Source organism: Rhodnius prolixus, unplaced genomic scaffold (genome assembly GCF_049639745.1).
Source record: "Rhodnius prolixus isolate KJV_2025 unplaced genomic scaffold, Rpr scaffold_11, whole genome shotgun sequence".
Classification (NCBI taxonomy): Eukaryota; Metazoa; Arthropoda; class Insecta; order Hemiptera; family Reduviidae; genus Rhodnius; species Rhodnius prolixus.
Window position 1 is genome coordinate 18,266,949 of NW_027411625.1, and position 21,539 is coordinate 18,288,487.

At 36.3% G+C, this 21,539-nt stretch overlaps 1 protein-coding gene across 1 annotated transcript; it reads left to right on the forward strand.

Annotated features, from left to right (window-relative positions):
- Positions 1 to 5,978: 5,978 nt before the first annotated feature.
- Positions 5,979 to 6,965, forward strand: LOC141459409 (uncharacterized). Its single transcript, XM_074138474.1, has one exon. The coding sequence runs from the start codon at positions 5,979 to 5,981 to the stop codon at positions 6,963 to 6,965; it is 987 nt and encodes a 328-aa protein (XP_073994575.1).
- The last annotated feature ends 14,574 nt before the right edge of the window (positions 6,966 to 21,539 follow it).

Here is a 21,539-nt window from a genome sequence, read left to right on the forward strand (position 1 = left end):
ATTAATGATACAATAAATTAATAAAATTGAAATGTAAATGGAAGACCAAATTCGACCTGCTGATATCCAATAAATGACAACAAATTAAACAATCGAGTTAATTAATGATTAAGCAGTTTATTAAACTAAATTAAACTTAAATCAGTTAAGCTAATTAATTAAAGCAGAGTTGTGGAGTTCCCTCTTAAAAGTTCAAATACATTCTTATACTATGAGGCAAAATGTTAATATTATAGGCAGTTAACCATAAAATAAACAGTTTCTTTATTTCAAATACATTGCTAGGTACGAGCCTTCGTAAAGGAATATTAGTTAGTTGATCTGATTAAGAACAACAAAATGAACATAATGCTGACGAAGAGGTTTGTGAATTGGACTCGCGACAATGATATGCTACGGTACAAGTCTTCAAGAGCGTTAGTATGATTATTATTGTTATTGGTATTACCTTATTCAGACAAAATAAAAGATTTCAACTTTAACACTGAGGAGAAAAAATAATAAATATTTTTCAATTCTTTTATTGGCAAGGGGTTCAAAACTAGACCAGACCATGCAGAGGAAATAGGATTTGTATAAACGAGATAGCGATCTCTAAATGGAGTGAAAGCCTGGTGCTGACTCACTTTATCTTTGCTTAGCAATTAGGCTCGCTTCTCATATCTGCACTAGGCTGTGGCTGCCCACTCTCTGCCTAGTAGTGATGGGCAGAACGAGTCCGCGTTTGGAGTCGTTGGATTTGAATCAGTTCCAGGGTTGGAATCGATTCTAATAATTCGTTCACTGATTCCAGTCTGTACTTACCCTATGCATTAGTACAAATGTCACGCCTTGTATTAAAATAAATCATTAAAAGTTAGCTTTTCCAGTTAATAACAAAACTATATTTCTTTAACACACATTAAGTAGTTCCCTAATTTCCAATTGATCTGATAAATATAAAATTAACAACGTAACCAAATATTAACAAAAATAGGCTAGTCAAATATAAAAATTAAAGCAACTGCAGTTTTGTCGTTATCTAGCTTGACCACCGGAGTTAACTTGCTTCAAGAAGAAAAACGGAAATGGGTAGGAAATTATTCCCATAAAAAAAAGTTATAACCCTTCAAACAAAATAGTAATTCCTCATAAAGAAAGAAATATTTATTTACTATGAATTAATATCAAGCTTTTAAAATAGCTTATTATTTTACAAAAAGAAAAAGCTGTGTGCCAAATCTTTAACTTAGCGGCTGGACGCTCTTTCTCTTATCTTCATTGGCGAAAGTTAAATCGTGTACATGTTATGGGCTATTTGAGCGGACTCGTTCCAGTGGTGGAACGAGTTGATTCAAATTCCTATTTTAAAAAAAAGTGATTCCGCCCCGCCCCAAAAAATTGAGGCAAATTAAAATGAAAAAGAGGCAGCAGAGAGTTTGGAACGATTAAACATAAGAACAAATGTCACGCAATTTACTAAAATATATCATTAAAAGTTAGCTTTCCCAGTTAATAACAAAACTATATTTCTTTAACACACATTAAGCACTATCCCTAATTTCCAATTGCTCTGATAAATATAAAATTAACAACGTAACACAAAAATAGGCTACTCAAATATAAATTAAAGCAATGCAGTTTTGTCATTATCTAGCTTGACCACTGGAAGACTGGAGTTAACTTGCTTCAAGAGGATTCAAGGTATAGAAACGGAAATGGGTAGGAAATTATTCCATAAAAATTCTAACTCTTCAAACAAAATAATAATTACTCATAATATTTATTTACTGAGAATTGAATATCAAGCTCTTAAAATATTATCTTATTGATTTAAAAAAAAAAAAGCTGTGTGCTTAATCTTTAACTAAGCGCTGGACACTCTTACTCTTATCTTCATTGGCGTAAGTTTCAACGTGTACATGTTCATGCGACGGTCAAAGTAAAACTGAGCCAAAATGTAGTACATATTACCTAACTGGTTTACTTACTGTAGTATCCCTCCCACTGTATCACCTATTTCGCAAACATTCATCAATTGGAAATATTTTGTAGTTAAATATTCGTTTCATTTGAATACAAAAAACATTATAACGCTTTCTTAAGATGATTTTAATTTTTAAAATTTGCTTTTGTCCATTACTCTTATAAAATACGAAGAATTTCAAATAAAATATAATATACAAACACAGAATGATCTAGTGTGCAGGTGGAGTCAGTCGTCGTTACCATAACAATGGAACCGTTAAACGACTCATTCATTTTCATGAATGAGGTGCCATTCGATTCGGAATTTTATGTAGATGTGCCTTTTGGGGTCTCGACGCTGTACATCGAATGGGAGAGGAGTTAGCCCCCTTTATGTAAAGCCCCCTCCAAAATTATTATTACTAATTACTCTCTAAATCTTGGCCCGATTTTGATAGAATTTGGTAGGAAGATAGGGCAAAATTAAACTGCGATTTCAGTACATCCTTTTAAGAGGAGTAAGAAAAATAAACTACGATTGCAGTACTTCTCCCTAAAAGGCAATGAGGCAAAGATTTTTTAATCGAACGACAATTCATTGATTTAAATCGGTTCACTCATTGATAATTTAAACGATTGCAGTACTTCCTCTTAGTAGGTGCAAGAGCATCAGCAACGTAGAGGAGCTTTAACCACTTATTCGAGCTGAATTTTATCAAAATCCGACTAAGCGTTATAGAAATATTGGTAATAATAGTTTTAGAAAGGGCCTTATTTGGATGGGGCGAACTCCCCTCCTTATGAGGCACGGCGTCGAGACTTTTAAAGTGCAAATCTGTACAAAATTTCGATTCGAATGACACTTCATTCATGAAAATCGGTTCACGTGTCGATAATTTGCAACGATTGCTATACTTCCCCTTAACAAGTGTAAGAGCTGATCGCCGCTTTAATGTTACGTAGGGGAACTCTACCCAATCTTCCTACCAAATTTTATCAAAATCGGGCCAAGATTTAGAGAGTAATTAGTAATAATAACTTTGGAAAGGGCCTTACATAAAGGGGGCTAACTCCTCTCCCATTCAATGTACAACGTCAAGACCCCCAAAAGGCACATCTACATAAAAGTCCGAATAGATTGACACCTCATTCATGAAAATCGGTTCACGCATTTAGGTGCTACGTTGTTTACAAAAAAGGTAACAAGAACAACAACAAGAAGAAGAACACGAACAAGAACATTTTTTGAATTAATGAAGTATTAATGAAATGTTGGGTACTTGCTGATTTGTGTACCTTTTGGCGTTTAATCAACCCTTATACTTAACATTTTAAACTGTAAGTTTTTGTTAAGGAGATTCTTGTACCTTTTGGATCGATTTTCCTTTTTGTCTATTTTGTAAAGTTACATATCTGCTTTACAGATTTTTTTAAAATTTGGAATAAGCAATACTATCATTATACCCTGATAAGTCGGAACCGTAATTACCACTGGAGAGATCTTTTTAAAGAATGATTATAGTTGCGGTCCCCAAACCATCCTCAATAACAATTTTTTTGAAAAAGCGTTTTGAATAAAATAGTAAGGTATTTGTACGTAAATAGCAAAATTAAACTGCGATTTCAGTACTTCCTTTTAAGAGGAGTAAGAAAAATAAACTGCGAATACAGTACAATTTCTCCCTAAAAGGCAAAGCGACAAAGATTTTGAAACGAAGGACAATTCATTGATGTAAATCGGTTCACTCATTGATAATTTTAACGATTGCAGTACTTCCTCTTAGTAGGAGTAAGAGCATGATGGCACTTCACAGCCACGTAGAGGAGCTTTAACCGCTTCTTCGTGCTAAATTTTATCAAAATCGGACTGTGTTATAGAAATATTGGTAATAATAATTTTAGAAAGGGCCTTACTTGGGTGGGGCGAACTCTCTTCCTTATGAGGCATAGCGTCGAGACTCTTAAAGTGCAAATCTGTACAAAATTTCGATTCGAATGACACTTCATTCATGAAAATCGGTTCACGTGTCGATAATTTGAAACGATTGCTATACTTTCCCTTAATAAGTGTAAGAGCAGATCGTCGCTTTATTGTTACGTAGGGGAGCCTTAACCCTATCATCCTACCAAATTCTATCAAAATCGGGCCAAGATTTACAGAGTAATTAGTAATAATAATTTTGGAGGGGGCTTTACATAAAGGGGGCTAACTCCTCTCCCATTCGATGTACAGCGTCGAGACCCCCAAAAGGCCCATCTACTAAAATTCCGAATCGAATGACACCTCATTCATGAAAATCGGTTCACGCGTTTAGGCGTTACGTTGTTTACAAAAAAGGTAACAACAACAAGAAGAAGAACAACAAGAACAAGAACATTTTTTGAAAAAGCCTTTTTTGCTCATTTTCGGCAATTTTTTTCTCAAAATCTATTAGATCTGGGTGGTTGCAAAAAAATTACAGTTATAAAGGAGGATTTGTCCTATATTTTAAAGAAAATTTGGGAATTTTATCTTTTACAGAAAAAGAGAAAAAAATTGTCAAATTTGGGTGTTTTTCAACGTTACGCTTTTTCGTACACTTTTTGACGATCAACCCTTATACAACTGTCCTACCGGACAGTTTTAATAATTCTGTAAATCTTCGCCGACTTTGATCAAATTAGGCAAGAAGAAGAATTTAGAATGCGTGACATTTAAGTGTCATCTCTTCTCTTACACCTACTAAGGGGAAGTATTTGCAACCATACCGTATTCGCAGTTAAAATTCTCTTAACCCGTTTGTGGAGAAGAACTGTAATTGCAAATCATTTTTCTATTCCATCTTTAGAAGTTATTAGGATCACAGCTTGATTTCTCTCACAACCCTTCAGAGGAAGTAGTGTTATCAAAATTTATCTTACTGCTCTAATTGGAAGGTACTGGTTATTGCAATTTTCTTTCTATTATCCGTCTTAATTTGTTGTAATTATTCATCACCTAATTCAACATTCTCCATCTTCTTCCCACCAACTTGTTACCATTCCTCCATAACTTGTGTCAGTTTTTTTCCATCCTAGATCTTCCAACTAATTATTCCCTATACCCATACATTTAAAAAATCATTGGATATATAAATATGTTACAACCAAGGAACAAAAAAAAAAAAAAATTCTTTCCAAAAGGTACAAAAATCTCCTTAACAAAAACTTATAGTTTAAAAAGTTAAGTATAAGGGTTGATTAAACGCCAAAAGGTACACAAATCAGCAAGTACCCAACATTTCATTCATACTTTTTCTATCATATTTTTTAGAATTTATTAGATGTCACAGACTCTTATGCTGGCCATCTTCATGCAAAAAATATTTGTTCAGTAATGAGTAGCACCCATTTAATTTAGTAATAGGAGGCATTAATAGGATGAAAAAAAGAAATGCCAGTTTTCAGTCGTGATATATTTATTCTGTCGTGCTTTCGACCTAGGGACTAGGTCATCTTCAAGGTTAGTTTACAAAGTAATATTTTACATTACAGGGTTGGTGTGTCTTCTGTCATGTCTGTTCATGGACTCTTGTATGTAGTAATTTATTATAGTGGTTGTTGTAATGTTTAGTGATTTTTTACATTTATTACTAATAAAGTTAGGGAAAATGCTATTGCTTTTACATTCAATAAGGAAAGTGATGTCTTCTTTTTCAGTGATGAACTTCTTTTGTAATTCTATGTACAATTGTTGTTTTCTTCGAGATGACAGAAGACACACCAACCCTGTTCCTTTTTAGAAGAAATTGAAGATGCCCTGTCCTCCAGACCTAAATTACGCCTGGTCAAAATTTTAGGCTTGTTCGTCCATAATGACGGAGTATTACGTGTTGGAGGAAGATTAAGACTAGCCAATATCCCTGAGTCCAACAAACACTCGGCCTTGTTGACTCAGCAACATCCCCTTACGGCCCTGGTCATTCAAGACGCTCATGTATCCAATCTCCATGTAGGTCCTACCGCCACTCACGCCTTTCTCCGAAACAGATACTGGATTACTAATGAAAAAAATGTGGTTCGACGGCAATTGTCATCACGTAATAAATGTTTTAGCATCAAACCATCACCTTTTAACCCAATCATGGGTCAGCTGCCAGAGGGAAGAGCCAGCGCCTCACCACCCTCCACGACTACTGGTACGACGCAGGTCCCTTCAACGTAAAAAACGGTCCGCCAAAGTCCTCCAATGCTACCTCGCTATCTTCATCTGCTTTTCGACCAAGGCCATTCACTTAGAATTGGTCACCGACCTCACGACTCAGGCCTTTCTGGCCGCCTTAAATCGTTTTATCGCTAGGCGAGGCGTGCCTAGCCATATATGGTCCGACAATGGCACGAATTTTGTAGGAGCGACAAGGAAACTTAAGGAAATATCTGCCTTGCTGAATGATGCCAAGTCCCAGGAGGCTATCCTAAGAGAGTCCGGCAGAAGAGGGGTGGAATGGCATTTTATACCACCTAGAGCGCCACACTTTAGAGGCTTATGGGGAGCCGCTGTGAAATCTTCAAAGCGGTTGCTGAAGGTGACCTTAGGCCTGCAAGAACCCACTATGGAGTGTTTCCTCACTATCATTTGCCAAGTTGAAGCCATATTAAATTCCAGGCCGCTCACAGCTGTTCTATTAACGCCAGGACACTTTTTAATTATGCGTCGAATGACTGCTCTTCCGACTAGTGACTCCCTGAACCAACGCACCGCGCTCAAATCTAAGTGGGCAATGGCCCAATTCACTGTTGGCCAGTTTTGGAGACGATGGCACCGGGAGTACCTTCTTGACCAGCAGGCTATGATCAAATGGCATTCGCCCTCCTTCCCGGCTGCAGAAGGACAAATAGTCATGATTATGGACGACAACCTTCCTCCAATGCAATGGTCCATAGGCCGGATCGTCAAACTCCACTATGGCCGAGACAACTTGGCCAGGGTGGCCGAGGTTAAGAGTTCTTCAGGACTGATCAGCCGGCCTGTCCGGAAGCTTTGCCCCCTGCCAAGTTAGTAAGTGGATCTCAGCCGAGTCCACTGCGGGGGAGGATGTTCGGCCCCCCGGCTTGAAATTTGTCAGTTTGTATACTACTGCCGGAGCTATGTTCTCCTTAGTTGGTGAACCTGTGAGGTGGGGAGAAGTGGGGACTATGACGCACGCGGCGATGTGCAACACAGTTGTCCTTGACTGCGTAAGATTGTGATGTGCCTTGTCTATTGCGTCGGTTCGCCATCTTTTTGTGTGTGAAGTGAAACTTAGCGTCTGTTGGCCTAACCAATTTTGTAGTCAGGCTAGACTTGTCTATATGTAACAATTTGTCAGTTTGTAATTGTATCTTGGTTACGGTTCTGTCATTTTACCATTTGTAAGAATTTATTCCTGTATTGAGTTGTCACTTCGCCAGGAAGTGCGGATTGCGCAATCAGATAAATTGTATACGGTATACACTAGGTTTAAGTCTTTATTAAAAAAGGATATTGCCATAGCTGCCAGGCAGGTTGGTGGCATTTTAATAATTTGATTGGTGATAAGAACCAAATACAACTTAGCCAATAATTATATATTTATATATATTTTTTTTGTACATTTAATAATAAAATAGTGTCATTTTACAAGAAAATTGAGAAGGTATTTTGGGTGGCTGTGGCGTCCACCACAATTAATTTCCCTTAAATTGTCTGTCTTCTAATTAATTATTTTTTTGGTTTTAATCCTTTTGCTCTCCCAAAGATCGTCATTGTCTTGGAAGGAACAATTAGTCCCTTCGAATGTTTTACACCTGTAATGTAAAATATTACTTTGTAAACTAGCCCTGAAGATGACCTAGTCCCTAGGTCGAAAGCTCGGCAGAATAAATGTATCACGACTGAAAACTGGCATTTATTTTTTTCATCCTATTGAAACTATGAATCAGTCACCAAAAATAATGAACAGGAGGTATTACTAGTCATGCACAGGTTTAAAAAAAACAAAAAATTTAATGAAAAATATAGTTGTTTTGAAGTTAAAAATTAAAAATGCATATACCAACGTACACACTGATTTTATTTTGTTTTTGTTTTTGATATCAGATAAAAGTGGAAGTTAAGCACACCAGAAAGAAGTAAACATTGGTAGGTTTAAGTTCATTGTTCAATTAAATTGATTGGTACTTTACCTAGTAGTTACGATGGTACTTTACCTAGTAGTTACGATGGTACTTTACCTAATAGTTACGCGTTAATAATAATGTGCTATTAATAATTTATTGATCTAGTATGTCAATATTAAATGTTTTTATTTAGATTTCTTCAATTACACTGTTAATCTAGGTGTTCCCCCCACAATGTTATTGTATATGTAATATAAAATAGATATTGTAACGAAGTTGACCTGGGCATAGAAGAAAGGCCTAGATTGTTCTAGGGGTTGAGCGATCAAAGTCAGTAACAGGCCGCCACTGCATAAACAAAAGGCCGGTATCTACCTGTGGCAGAGAAGAAAGGCCTAGATTGTTCTAGGGGTTAAGCGACCAAAGTCGGTATCAGGCCACCACTGTGTAGACAAAAGGGCCGGTCTTTACCTGAACTAGAAAGGAAAGAGCTAGATTGTTCAAGGAGTTAGTGACCTGTGTAAAAGCCAGCTAAGAGAGAGGCCTCAGTTGGGGTGGTGGCATAAGTGTTTTCCCAGCCAGTGATTGACAGGTAGGAGCGAGACAGAGAGTAGGAGGAGGGCGGCCCCAGCTGAGGTGGTGGCAGTATGTTTTCTCCAGCCAATGAACATCAGGAGGGCGTAGAAACTTATGCTCAGAGAGTTGGAGGAGGGCAGTCCCAGTTGGAGGGAGGCACGCAGTTAAAAGGAGGCAGACACAGCTGGAGAAGTAAGTTTTTAAGGAGTTCTTAGTGAGTTGTTAATCAGTTTTAATCAGTTAGTTTTGAGTGAGTCTTGGAGAGACGTTAGTTTGGAGAGACACTTTGGAAGTGACAGTTTGAAAGAGTCAGTGTTGCGGAGTGCTTCAGAGATAGCTAGTCAGGCGGTTAGTCAGTTAGTGAGTAGAGCTTTGTTTGTGTAGCAGAGACTAGTGCAATTCGGTGCAGTGCGGACCAGTGGTCAGTCGGGGACAGTTTTGTGGCGTTACGTAGTGAGTAAGGTACAGTAAACTGTTGTGACTGTTGTAAATGGCAACTAGCCCTGAAAATGGATGGCGCTGTAGCGTCGTGCCTATACTCTGCCGTCAATGACAAAGATGATTAATAGGCTGTGTGTTAATTAATGTTGTAGTCTTGACTGCAGTATTGTTAATTACAAAGTTTATTACTGTATCATCATTATGTCTTGATGAGTAAGAGGGCCGCGGCGATGAGCGCAGAAGGGTCTGGGCGAGAGCCCGCCTGGAGCCGTCGCTGGTGCAGATCTTGGTGGTAGTAGCAAATTCGTTAGTTGCGTTAGTTGCTAGTAAATGTTAATGTGAGTAAAGGTAATGTGTTAATAAATAAGGTTATTACTTACAAATTTAGCGAGTTTTGTTATTTTATCAAACCCACATATTATTTAATAACTAGTGGCAGGCATTAGTTGTGTAAGTAAAGTTCTTTCTTAGTAAAAGGACAAGAAAAACTTTACATTGGTGTCAGAAGTGGGATATAGTAAAACCGCTAAACGAGTAAGTGTTGATTCTATTAGCGCGGGTGAATTGCCGGAAAGTTTTGGAGGACAGACTAGTGTTATATGCCCGTGAGTACTAGGAAGCGGAACATGGAAGAGTTAATGTCACTGATGAGGGAGATGAAAGAAGATATGAAAACGTACAAAGACGAAATAATAGAAGATATGAAAAAAGGCCAAGTTGAAATAATAGAAGATGTGAGAAACTGGCGGGACGAGACGAAAACAGGCCACGGCGGAATGAATGGAGAAATGGAAAAGAAAGTAAACGAGGTGCCAGAAGCAATTGCGGACGTAACAGAAGCACACAACATACAAGAGGAACATGAAGGCAGCAAGGGTGATGCAGATAGCAGGTCAGACTTAGAAGGTGACCAGTTTAAAGGAGGACGTAGCTGTGTAGAAAAGCGAGAAGCTGCGTGGGCAAAAGAAAGAATAAGAGAGCTGGAAAACAGCAGCAGACAGGCGGAAGAGCAAGACCAAGGTAAGAGTACCATTATTGTTCAACCAGGAGTGGAATGGAGCCCTGAAGCGACTAGGGAGGAACAACTTCTGAGTGAGGACACGGGGTCTGTGCTCAAGTGTCAGGGAGAAGCGGTGCGGAAAGAGCTTGCACCCAGCAGTCGGGACGTACAGAGCTACTGTGCCCGGCGGAATTCGCTCGCCATTGCAGTTGACATTTTGTCGTGGGACCGGAAAAGCGTGGACAGGAAAGAAGCGGGAGATCGAGTAATCCTGCCAGGATCGAGAAGGGAGGAGGAGCTATCGGACATCCACGGAGGTAACACCGGGATCCATCCTGCGGTGAGGAGGGCATTGGCCAAGCGGAGGCAGCGGTTCTCTTTGGTAGGCTACCACGAGGACGGTGTAGACTGGGCTAGTCGGTGCACCGAGTGGGTAGCAAGAACGGGGACCAGCCCGAAAAACCAATGGCGCCCTGAGGCAGGACAAGATTGGGTTACCGCTCAAGAGGATAGCCTTCGATTTGGCAGGACCCTCTCCTGATTCCGGAGGAGGAATGCGCTATACTCTGGTTGCAGTGGACTGCTTCAGTAAGTGGGCAGAGGCCCACGTCGTAGCAAATCAGGACGCGTCAACGGCAGCTGAAGCCTCGACGGTCTACCAGATCCTCGGCGTCAGGAGGACAAGGTCGACGTCGCTACACCCTCACTCTGACAGCATGGTGGAGCGAAGCTACAGGACCCTAGGAGGCCATCAGAGGACTTTGAGGAAAGATCATCAGGAGATTTGGGATGAACATACACCACCCATAATGATGGTGTACCGATCGGCAGCTCAAGAGACCACAGAGCAAATGCTTGCTAGCGTTGTGCTTGGCAGAGAGCGTCGACTAACCGGTGACCTTCCATTTGGCAGCCTGGAAGCTGAAGAGACGGACGTGGATAGCTGTGCTGCGAAACTTCGCCGTAATTTGAGAGCTGTACGTGGAGGGATGCGCGGCAGGAGGAGACTGGACAGCGACCGGACGAGGACATCGTGTGATAGGCAGGTCTTTGGAAGAACGTTCCAGAGAGGTGAGAAAGTTTGGGCGTATAAACGTGTCCGCAAAAAGGGAAAACCTCCTAAGTTACTGGGTAGGATCTTACACCACTGTCTCACTGCTCAACGATCTGGTGTTCGAGATCCAACGTACGCCCAGATCCAAGATGAAGGTGGTGCACTTGGACCGATTGCTGCCGTACGTCACGAAGGAGACTTCTGTTCGGGACGAACAGTTCTAAGAGGGGGGCAGTGTAACGAAGTTGACCTGGGCATAGAAGAAAGGCCTAGATTGTTCTAGGGGTTGAGCGATCAAAGTCAGTAACAGGCCACCACTGTGTAGACAGAAGGGCCGGTCTTTACCTGAACTAGAAAGGAAAGGGCTAGATTGTTCAAGGAGTTAGTGACCTGTGTAAAAGCCAGCTAAGAGAAAGGCCTCAGTTGGGGTGGTGGCATATGTGTTTTCCCAGCCAGTGATTGACAGGTAGGAGCGAGACAGAGAGTAGGAGGAGGGCGGCCCCAGCTGAGGTGGTGGCAGTATGTTTTCTCTAGCCAATGAACATCAGGAGGGCGTGGAAACTTATGCTCAGAGAGTTGGAGGAGGGCAGTCCCAGTTGGAGGAAGGCACGCAGTTAAAAGGAGGCAGACACAGCTGGAGAAGTCAGTTTTTAAGGAGTTCTTAGTGAGTTGTTAATCAGTTTTAATCAGTTAGTTTTAAGTGAGTCTTGGAGAGACGTTAGTTTGGAGAGACACTTTGGAAGTGACAGTTTGAAAGAGTCAGTGTTGCGGAGTGCTTCAGAGATAGCTAGTCAGGCGGTTAGTCAGTTAGTGAGTAGAGCTTTGTTTGTGTAGCAGAGACTAGTGCAATTCGGTGCAGTGCGGACCAGTGGTCAGTCGGGGACAGTTTTGTGGCGTTACGTAGTGAGTAAGTAACAGTAAACTGTTGTGAATGAATGAATGAATGAATGATGCTTTATTACAAAATAAATACAACTATACAAAATTATATTTCAGACATCTATATGACATGGTCTTAAACCGTCTGTCAGAGTCTACACTTTATATGTATTCAAAATTAACCTATAAACCTGATAAATAAATAAAAATAAGTATATTATTATAACAATAAAATAGAGTGCTATCTTAAAATATTACACAACTTGATTCTTTATTATTAGTATTATAATTAAACTTAGTAATTGAATTCAGCCACAAGCATGCTTCTATACATTAATGCATATTTTGTATACAATGCTAAATTCAACCAATTACTCCCATTTATTAAGGAGACAAACTCTTGTTCGGATAAGGAACTTTTATTGAAATAACGGAATCTATAATCATTGAAAATTGGGCATTCGGCAATAAAATGGAATGTACTTTCAATTTTATTTAAATTACACAATGAGCATGTAAAATTAGTTCCAGTAAGCCAAGGCTTATAATTTAGATTAAGCATTTCTCCCCGTATTTTAAATAACAATATTTTATATTCCAAGCTTAATTTTTCACTCATGTAAGAAATATTAAACTGCAGAAATTTAAACTGTTCATGATACTGTGCATGTTTGGCAAGAAACAGAAATTCCTCTTTCTCGTTTTGCATAACTGCAGACAATAAATTGTTTGTTTGTTGTTTCCATATATCGCTAGGGTAGCTATCCAATAAAATATTAAACCTCTCTGCCAACTGCAGCCAACTTTGAAACCAAGAAACCTTATTCTTTACTACTTGCATTGCAACTAGGTACGTTAATCGATCCTTCGAATGATTAAGCAGAACGTTTAAAACATATGAGAAATGCAGCTTCAAGGCAAAACCGAAGAGAGTACCCCTTCCCGTTTCCAAATGCAAGAAATATGTTGGACAGTTTCTCGGTAGATTAAATAATCTTTTTATAAAAAATCTCTGCAGTTTTTCCGCATCTTCGAATAGTTCATAACCCCAGACTTGACATCCATAACAACAGACAGATCGAATTACAGCATCGAAAATCTTATACTTGGCGGGTAAACTGATCCGATTATTTTTAATAAAATTATACCATACACTTCCAACACAGCGTCTTCCCACAATTAATTTCTCTTTTATATGCAGTTTAAAATTTAATGTCGAGTTCAAGTTAATACCCAAATAATTGTAACTTCTTACAACCTCAATTGGCTCTCCTTTATATGACCACTTTTCACCCGCACAGTTCCTCTGACCACATTTCCTAAAAATGACAATCTTGGTCTTTTCAAGATTAATACGGAGATTCCAATAATCAGCATATTTACCCAGTCGCTGAATCATCACTTGAAGAACTTTAGCGTCTTCTGCCAGTAGAACGATATCATCGGCATACATTAAGATATTTACTTTAGTCTGGCCAACCATAAGTCCTCCACCAACATATTCGGGCAAATCAAGTATGTATAAAGCGAAAAGTATTGGGCTTAACAAGCAACCCTGTCTAACTCCCATCTCTGTAACAAAACTTGGGGAGAGACCTCCGTTACACCATACAGATGCCTCCGTTTTACAATATAAGCTTTTTATGGCATTAACAAACTTGCTAGAAAGACCCAGAGTGTACAATTTATATAAAAGGGCATTGCGGTCCACACTGTCGAAAGCCGCCTTAAAGTCGACAAACAGAGCATATACCTTTTTCTTTCGCTGTTTCCATTTTAGGTGAATAATATTAACAAGCGAGAAAACATGATCGAAGTAAACTGTTGTGACTGTTGTAAATGGTGACTGTAATGAATAGCGTTAGTTGCTAGTAAATGTTAATGTGAGTAAAGGTAATGTGTTAATAAATCAGGTTATTACTTACAAATTTAGCGAGTTTTATTATTTTATCAAACCCACATATTATTTAATAACTAGTGGCAGGCATTAGTTGTGTAAGTAAAATTCTTTCTTAGTAAAAGGACAAAAAAACTTTACAATATGCATATTTTTAGTTGGTTATAAAACTTCTTTTCAACAAGAACTCCATTAAAGGGCTACATTAAATTAAAGTTTGAAAATAAATTAATTATAATTACAAGTATTAGTTATTTGTTATTAACTATGTAATTTGTGCTCACATAAGACGAATTCTGCAATTCCGTTTTAACTCTGTAATTTAAATTACAACAGTAATAGACCAACTCCAACTTTCCCTTTTTCTTTTTAATATGCGAGTGAACGTGATGATTATTCAGAATAAAGATAAATCACAAGAATAATTTGGAACAGGGTTAAAATGAAGTGCCTTTTTAATGCTAACTATGGTGTTGAGATACATCTTTTATTATTCTAACAGAAATATATTTATAGGTGATACAAGGCCAACCAGCATAAGGATTTGTGACATCTAATACATTTTAAGCTCTCTTAAAATCCACGAAAGCCCGTACAGAGAGCCTCCTTTACTCTGTAATTTTAATTGCGCAACACTATTCAGAACAAAAATATTATCTAAACAACTCCTATCGCTTCGAAAGCCAGATTGATTTTCCGGAATTAAATTGTTTTGGTTGGCCCAGTCGACAAGTCTATCGTGTATGATTTGTGTTAGGATTTTTAGACAAGAATTCATAAGCGAAATACTCCTATAATTATTCGGAAGATGCCTGTCACCCCTATTAAACAACATGGTACCGACTACGTCATGACAGGAATTTGGTATTTTTTCTTCCTCAAATATTTTATTTAAAAGGCATTCAAGACCAGTTGTCAGGTAGCCATTTATAGAAATGATAAGAGATGTTATCTAAACCTGGGGATGTACCAGATCTAGTTCGAAATACATATCGCGTTTCGTAGATCATGAGCAGAGATGGGTGAATCCAATACAGTATGTCCGACATCATTATCATCAATAACTCGGGTTGGATTTATTTCCGTAAATAATTTTACCCAGGCTACAGCATTAATCACGTTACCAATTTTCGAAAACGTCTTATTGTACTCCAAAATATTTTACTGTTATTAAAATTTCATAAGATCCCCATAATATTTTTTGTATGCTTTCTTTTTTATATTTTAACAAATTTTTGTACCTATTTTTAGTTTGAATTTAGTTATTTTTATTTCATTCATTAAAATTAGATATTTTGCAATATTTTAGCAATTTTTTTTTTTTGCGGACTCTTCTTATCGAACCAGGGTTTATTTAAATTTTTACAACAATGTTTATTACCGTTTAATTTAACTAAATTACTCATATTTAGCTGGGAAGCAGAATTGTATACAGCAGTTTTAAAGTTCACAAAGAGATCATCTAACATATAAAATTAGTAAAGTTTATTGCTAGTAGAGAACTGCACCTCATTATATTACTGAACTCTGGCCTCCTATCTACATCCCACTTCAAAATTCTTGTATATGACTCACTACTGTTGATACTGACCCCGTTTTCCACTCCACCATCAATGGAAAACTTTAATTAAGTTTTAATGGAAAATGGTCGGAAATTGTTAATGTATGATGGACTTTTAAATCTAAAATTAGTTCTAAATGTCGAGAGTCACACCATATCAAGTCTGGCGTGTTCGTACCTAAGTGGCTAGTTACTTACTTACTCGCTGCCTCATCACTTTCGATGTTGTCCACCTAGGTAACTCTTCTTCTTCCTCGAGGTCTTCTTCCCGTCACTCTTGCCTCCATAATTTTTTTAGGTATCCGGTATCTATTCCCATGACCGTACCATCTTCAACCTCTCTCAATTACTTGTGTTCACTTTTAAGCACTGTTCGTATGGTTGTATTTCGAATCCTGTCTCTCCTAAGTGGCTAATGAAAGTAAAATTTCCCTCTTTGTCGCTCGGCGATCTGCCATTTATCAAAATTAACGAATGCTGTTCCATAAATTCTAAAAGGAGTTCACCTTTTTTATTTATTGTTTTATCAAGACTATTACGAAAAAAAAAAAGATGTGTCCCTTCAAGTAATTCCTCCTGGCCCGTATTTAATTCCCCCACTCTACAATTAAAATCCCTCCAATAACTAGAGCATGATTACAGAATTTGCTTTTTAAATCAATTAATCTAAATTTTCAAGAATGAATTCAAGTTCAATTGTGAGTTTAAAGTAAATAAAACCTATTATCAATTCAACATTTTTCAACTAATTTAGAATAAAGAGCCAATATTTACAGGAATTTAATAGATTTATTTTAATTATATTCTTCCTATAGAAGAGTTCGAGGCCTCCACTTGCTCTGCATAGTGTTTTCTCTTTTACAGCAGGAACTGATAAAATGTCAAATGCATTTAAAAAATTAGGTACTAGATTTATATTATTAGGAACATGAGTTTCATACACGCACAGAATATCACTATCATTAAACAGATCCACACTTTCAGATAAATTATGTAGCCATTTACGTTCCAAAATAAAATAGACATAAAATTTACCTTAGTTACTATTATTATTATATTTTGTATTTGTTTTATAGGTTCTAAACCTGTAACAAAAGGAGTTGGTTTTATCCTTATTATTATCAATTATATATACACATACAACTTAAAAAAAATACAAACAAAATAATAACAATCTAACGTACAATTAAATTCAAACATTACTCATTTAACATAAATGACAGACATTTAACATTAGTATATTTTTAACATATTTGTATACTCTGTGAATGTTTCTATGAGAGTAATCATTAGCTAGTCTTTCCATTTCTCTTGCTAAATTGTTGTTGTCAAGGTTTAAACTTTGCCCATAAATGCTATTGCAGGACATTCTAAAAACAAATGATCGATATTCTCTCGCTGACCTCCATTACAAACCATACAAAATTTATTTGAATCTATTTTATATATATTTTTAACAGTAAACTTCAGTACATAAGGTCCTGACATTCTGAATGAAAGAATAATCTAATTATATGATATGATAATTTGTTATTAAGATACGGTTGTATTATTTGTTTATTAAGACAGGAGTTTTTGGTAAAAGTAAGAAAACTAGAATTTAGCATTTTGTTATAATCCGTGGAAATTAAACTTTCTTTATACTTCTCTAACAACGTGCGAACTTGGGACTTACATATTTTTTATATAGGATACCAAATCGTTTACATTTTCTAGATTTACGTTCAGAAATAAATTTGACAGATGCGAATACCAATTATACTTTAGTTTATTATTAGATTTATCATTAAATAAAACTAACTGAGAAAGACACAATTTAGAATAGTTCTGAGAATTAAGGTTTACAATTTTTAACATCAGGTTAAGAGCAGATTTAACTATAGCATAATGAATCCTTAACCATCCAGTCTTCAATCGTACAAGATAACCTGGTGTGTTATGAGGAATTTGGAAAAGTCTTTTATACAAATTTATCTGTACCCTTTCCAAGACCTTAGTTGTTAGATTTTCTGTTTTGAGTAATAATTTAAATTCCTTCAAGAGTAAGCCGAATTTTAAAATAAGTTTTCCTTGTCGTTATGAAGTACCAGAGCGTTAGTATTACAGGTACGCCATATCTCTCGTAGATAATCAAATAGAACTTTTGTGTGTGAGTTTGTTTTTTTTAAATACCTGATAGTTTTAACCGTAAGAACAATTTTAATGTATCGAAAGGAAGATTAAGATTATTTTTTATGCTTAGCTGATGGATTTTTGGACAACGTGACTTATATTTTGAGTTTGAAATAGTGGTTATTGTGTTTATTTAAGAGTTCCAGAACATCTTTTTTTTATGGTTGCTGGATATGAATCTAACAAGATGAAGCAGCAATCAATGTTACTCAAGAAGTTAATGAGTCTGGTTAACCACTCGTATTGTTAAATTGTTTGTAATACAAGATATCCAAGTAGGGATATTCTACAATTATTCATTGAAAGAAGTTTTACAACAAGTTAAGGACATTTTAATATTTTCTTACTAGCACGCTAAGTATTAAACTCTCTCTAAACGTTGCGCAAGAGCTCTTTAAGTATAGAGGCAGATTGAGAGGTAACGATGTAGTTCTGTAGGCTGTAGTCTGTTGTGTAGAATTAAAATTCTTTGCTGAATAGTGTTCAAGTATTTCACGTTATCGTAAGATTGTTGAGGAGTTTTTAAGGATACATTTAAGTGAAACGAAATAAGTCACAGTCAACAGTTCCGTTTATTAGTTTTTGTTGCGGAAGAGCTTGTTTGGTTGAATGTCAAGGGTTAGAATGATGGGGATATGATCAGAAGCAGGTCATTTAATGTGTTTATATCGGTGTGTAAGGAAGTAATATTAGAACAAATAAAGAAGCCAAAAAGGTCAGGTCTTTTATGAGGAGAAGTTAATTGGTCAATAAGTTGGTTAAAAAGGAGAAAAGGAAATGTAACTATTCAGTTGCTTGCGTGGCAAGATGAAATGTTGAGATCTTTGCATAACGCTGTGGATTTCCCTTAGCTATTTATGTGGCCACGTGAACTCTCACATGTAATCTAAGCTACAATTGTAAACGCGAAAAAAATATGTCCTTGGTAGAAGTCGGATGTACTGGCTGAAATTTCTACCAATTGCACAGTCTCAACAAAAAGTCAGTGCAAAAACTAAGATACCATCACTGGGGGAAATGCATGAGCTAACATGAAGGCGGAAAGTTGGTTTTCGGTGGAAAGTCAAGTTAATGTGATATTCCGGAAACATGTAAGTTTTTATTTAAATTTGTTTTTTAAATAATATTTTAAATGAAAAGGCTTAGTGGTTACTTTACTGGTTCTCACACGGAAATCGCGGGTTCGAATCCAGCTGCTGGCCCTTAGTTTTTCTCTTCCTATGAGCTTCTTACTGCTCACTGTTCAGTGATGGATAGTGTAATCTGAGAACACTGTCCGGAGGTCGGCAGTGCTCTGAAAAAAAAGTTGGGAGGGCTGACAGAAAGTAATAATTTGCCTTTAATTCTAATATTAAAGGGGAAATCGGAAGGAGTGGGGGACACCACCAAACTCAGAAATACCAAAAATTTGACAATAAAATATTAATTAAAACACACGAGTTACATTAGCACGTGCTTGGCTATACAGTATTTGTAATATTTGTTCCCTTTACAATTAAACCACCGATTAATACATGGACAATTTAACCTTTAAACAGGCTTTCTTGGTGAAAACTCAATTTTAAAAATTGGACATTATTGTCAGTGCTTCCTGATACCTGAGTAAGAGAGATAAAATTTGGTCCATTTGGATGATTTCGTCAGAGGAGGTAAGGTAAAGAATGAAAATGTAATTAAATTTTCTTCCTTTCGTTTAATAATAAATTATAATAAGAAAAAATACATGTTTTATGGATATATGTTCTAAAATGTTGAAATATATTTATATAATTACTGGAATTCTTAGAAATATGAGGTAGTTGTTAAAACAATACAGCTATAGAGAAATGTACAAAGTAATATGTACAGTTTGTATTTACAGTAAATATACAATTGTTTTCGTTTGAATGAAGACATCAGGTCTTCTTCAAATTAACAATATTTATGTATTTTATAGCATTTGTTTTTGAGGGAATCCTCTTACAAAGGAGTTGAGTTCAACATAGTAAAGAAAAACAAAAACTATTAATATCAGAGAATTGTAAACATAAACTTTACAAGACTCAAATAAAAAGTAAAACAAACTTTTCAAACATAACTTATAGATATTATTTCTGATTCATAATTCTATTTTATTGATAAAAGATTTATAGTTCATAGAACATACTATATAAAAATATAAGTTGTTAAATTCCCTTTCACTATACAACGAAAATGTTTTATATTTTCATATTTAAATATAATGTCACATTTAAATTAGGTGGATTTAAATAGATATAGTATATTTATTTCTGCAAGGAGAAAACAGTGGGCAGCGTAACATAAATGAAATAGATTATCTGGACATTTAAATTAAATAGACTGTAATTGTTAGCATATCAAATTGGAATAATTTCCTTTTATAAATTATTCTAAAATAGAGTAGACGACAATATCTTAATGGTGCTTTAATTCTGTGTTTATTTATGTTAGCTCTTCTAAAGATAGGATTTCCTATCTTTTAACTTACTTATATCTTGAAGATTTTATTATAGTTTGAATTAAGGGCTGATCTATATATATTCATTGACAAATAGTGATTATAAGATTTTTGTAGTATATGAGTTTTTTCTTTTTTCATTGTAGGATGTCGGCAAGATTCAACTGATCAGTTGCTCCTAAAGTAATTCGTTTTTAATTTAACTGTGAAAACCAGTTAAAATTGATTTTACTATTATATCTAACATCTAATGAAATTAATTTGTTTAAACATTCTTGGGGAGCCGATTAGCACTCATCTCATTTATTGTGATCCAACATTTTGCCCTTTTCTAAATTTCTGTTCCTATACGCTGCATACCCATTTCCAGGGAATCAAATAAATTGGAGTGTGCCGCGATAGTTGATTGACTTATCTTATTACTCCAGCAATCCAACCTAGATTTGATTAAAATTTCTCTCGCCCTAGAGGAAGCGAGTTGAGCCTTTTTACATAGTTCAATTAAAAGCAGCCAATGAAAAAACTCCAAAAGTAGAAACGATTACACCCAAATTATTAAAGATAGAACAAATTTCAATTTTCTCATTATTTTATTCTTCCCCCTTTTCTTGAATGGAACAATCTTTGTTTTGTTGATATTTACCTTCAAAGAGTTAATGGAGTTATTGGGACAGTAACCGTAATTTTTTATTCAAACCCACACAGCCTTATCCAGAATGACCAAATCGTCCGTATATAAAATAGCGAAAAGATACCTGTCACCACCCACATTTAACATCTTTACATTGGTTACTTTCAAAGAAAAGAACCAGATCACCAATGTATAATGCAAACAATAGCGGGCTAAGAATCTCTTTGGAGCACACCTCTAGTCACCTCTATCGCGAATTCATGGCAAATATCTTTCAGTTATTTTAGCTTTACCACATGTATTTTTTATAACCTTTATAATTTTAGTTCTTATTCCCACATCATGTAATTTTGGCCAAAGTTTAAAGTGATCTAGAAGGTCAAAAGTCTGTGAACTCCAGCATAAACCGTCCGTCTTTTAAATCTCACTTCTAGTTAATCGCTAAGCAAAGAATAATGATATTATTGATACACTGTCTACCTGGTCGGAAACCGTTTTGTTCTTCAGGTAATTTTGCATTACCTTCAGCCCAAGTTAAAATCCACTTAAGTAGTATTGTAGTGAATGTTTTCAGGATATAGTTTATGAAAGCAATCTCTCTATAACAATTCCGATCATTATGGCCCTTTTTTTAAAAATAAATGAAAAATAAGTATATCTACCCACTAATTTGCAATAGACTCAGTCCTAAACCTGCAGTTATAAAGGTAAAGGAGGTAATGTTCCTAGCCGGCTGGCATCAACTTATAAAATTCAAAATTCGGACCATTATCTCCTGCCGATTTCCCTACTTAACAAGTCCTAATTTCGTTTTGAAGCTCATCCAA

Coding starts and splice junctions, on each gene's coding strand:
- LOC141459409 (XM_074138474.1), top strand. CDS start 5,979: ATGTGGTTCGACGGCAATTGTCATCACGTAATAAATGTTTTAGCATCA.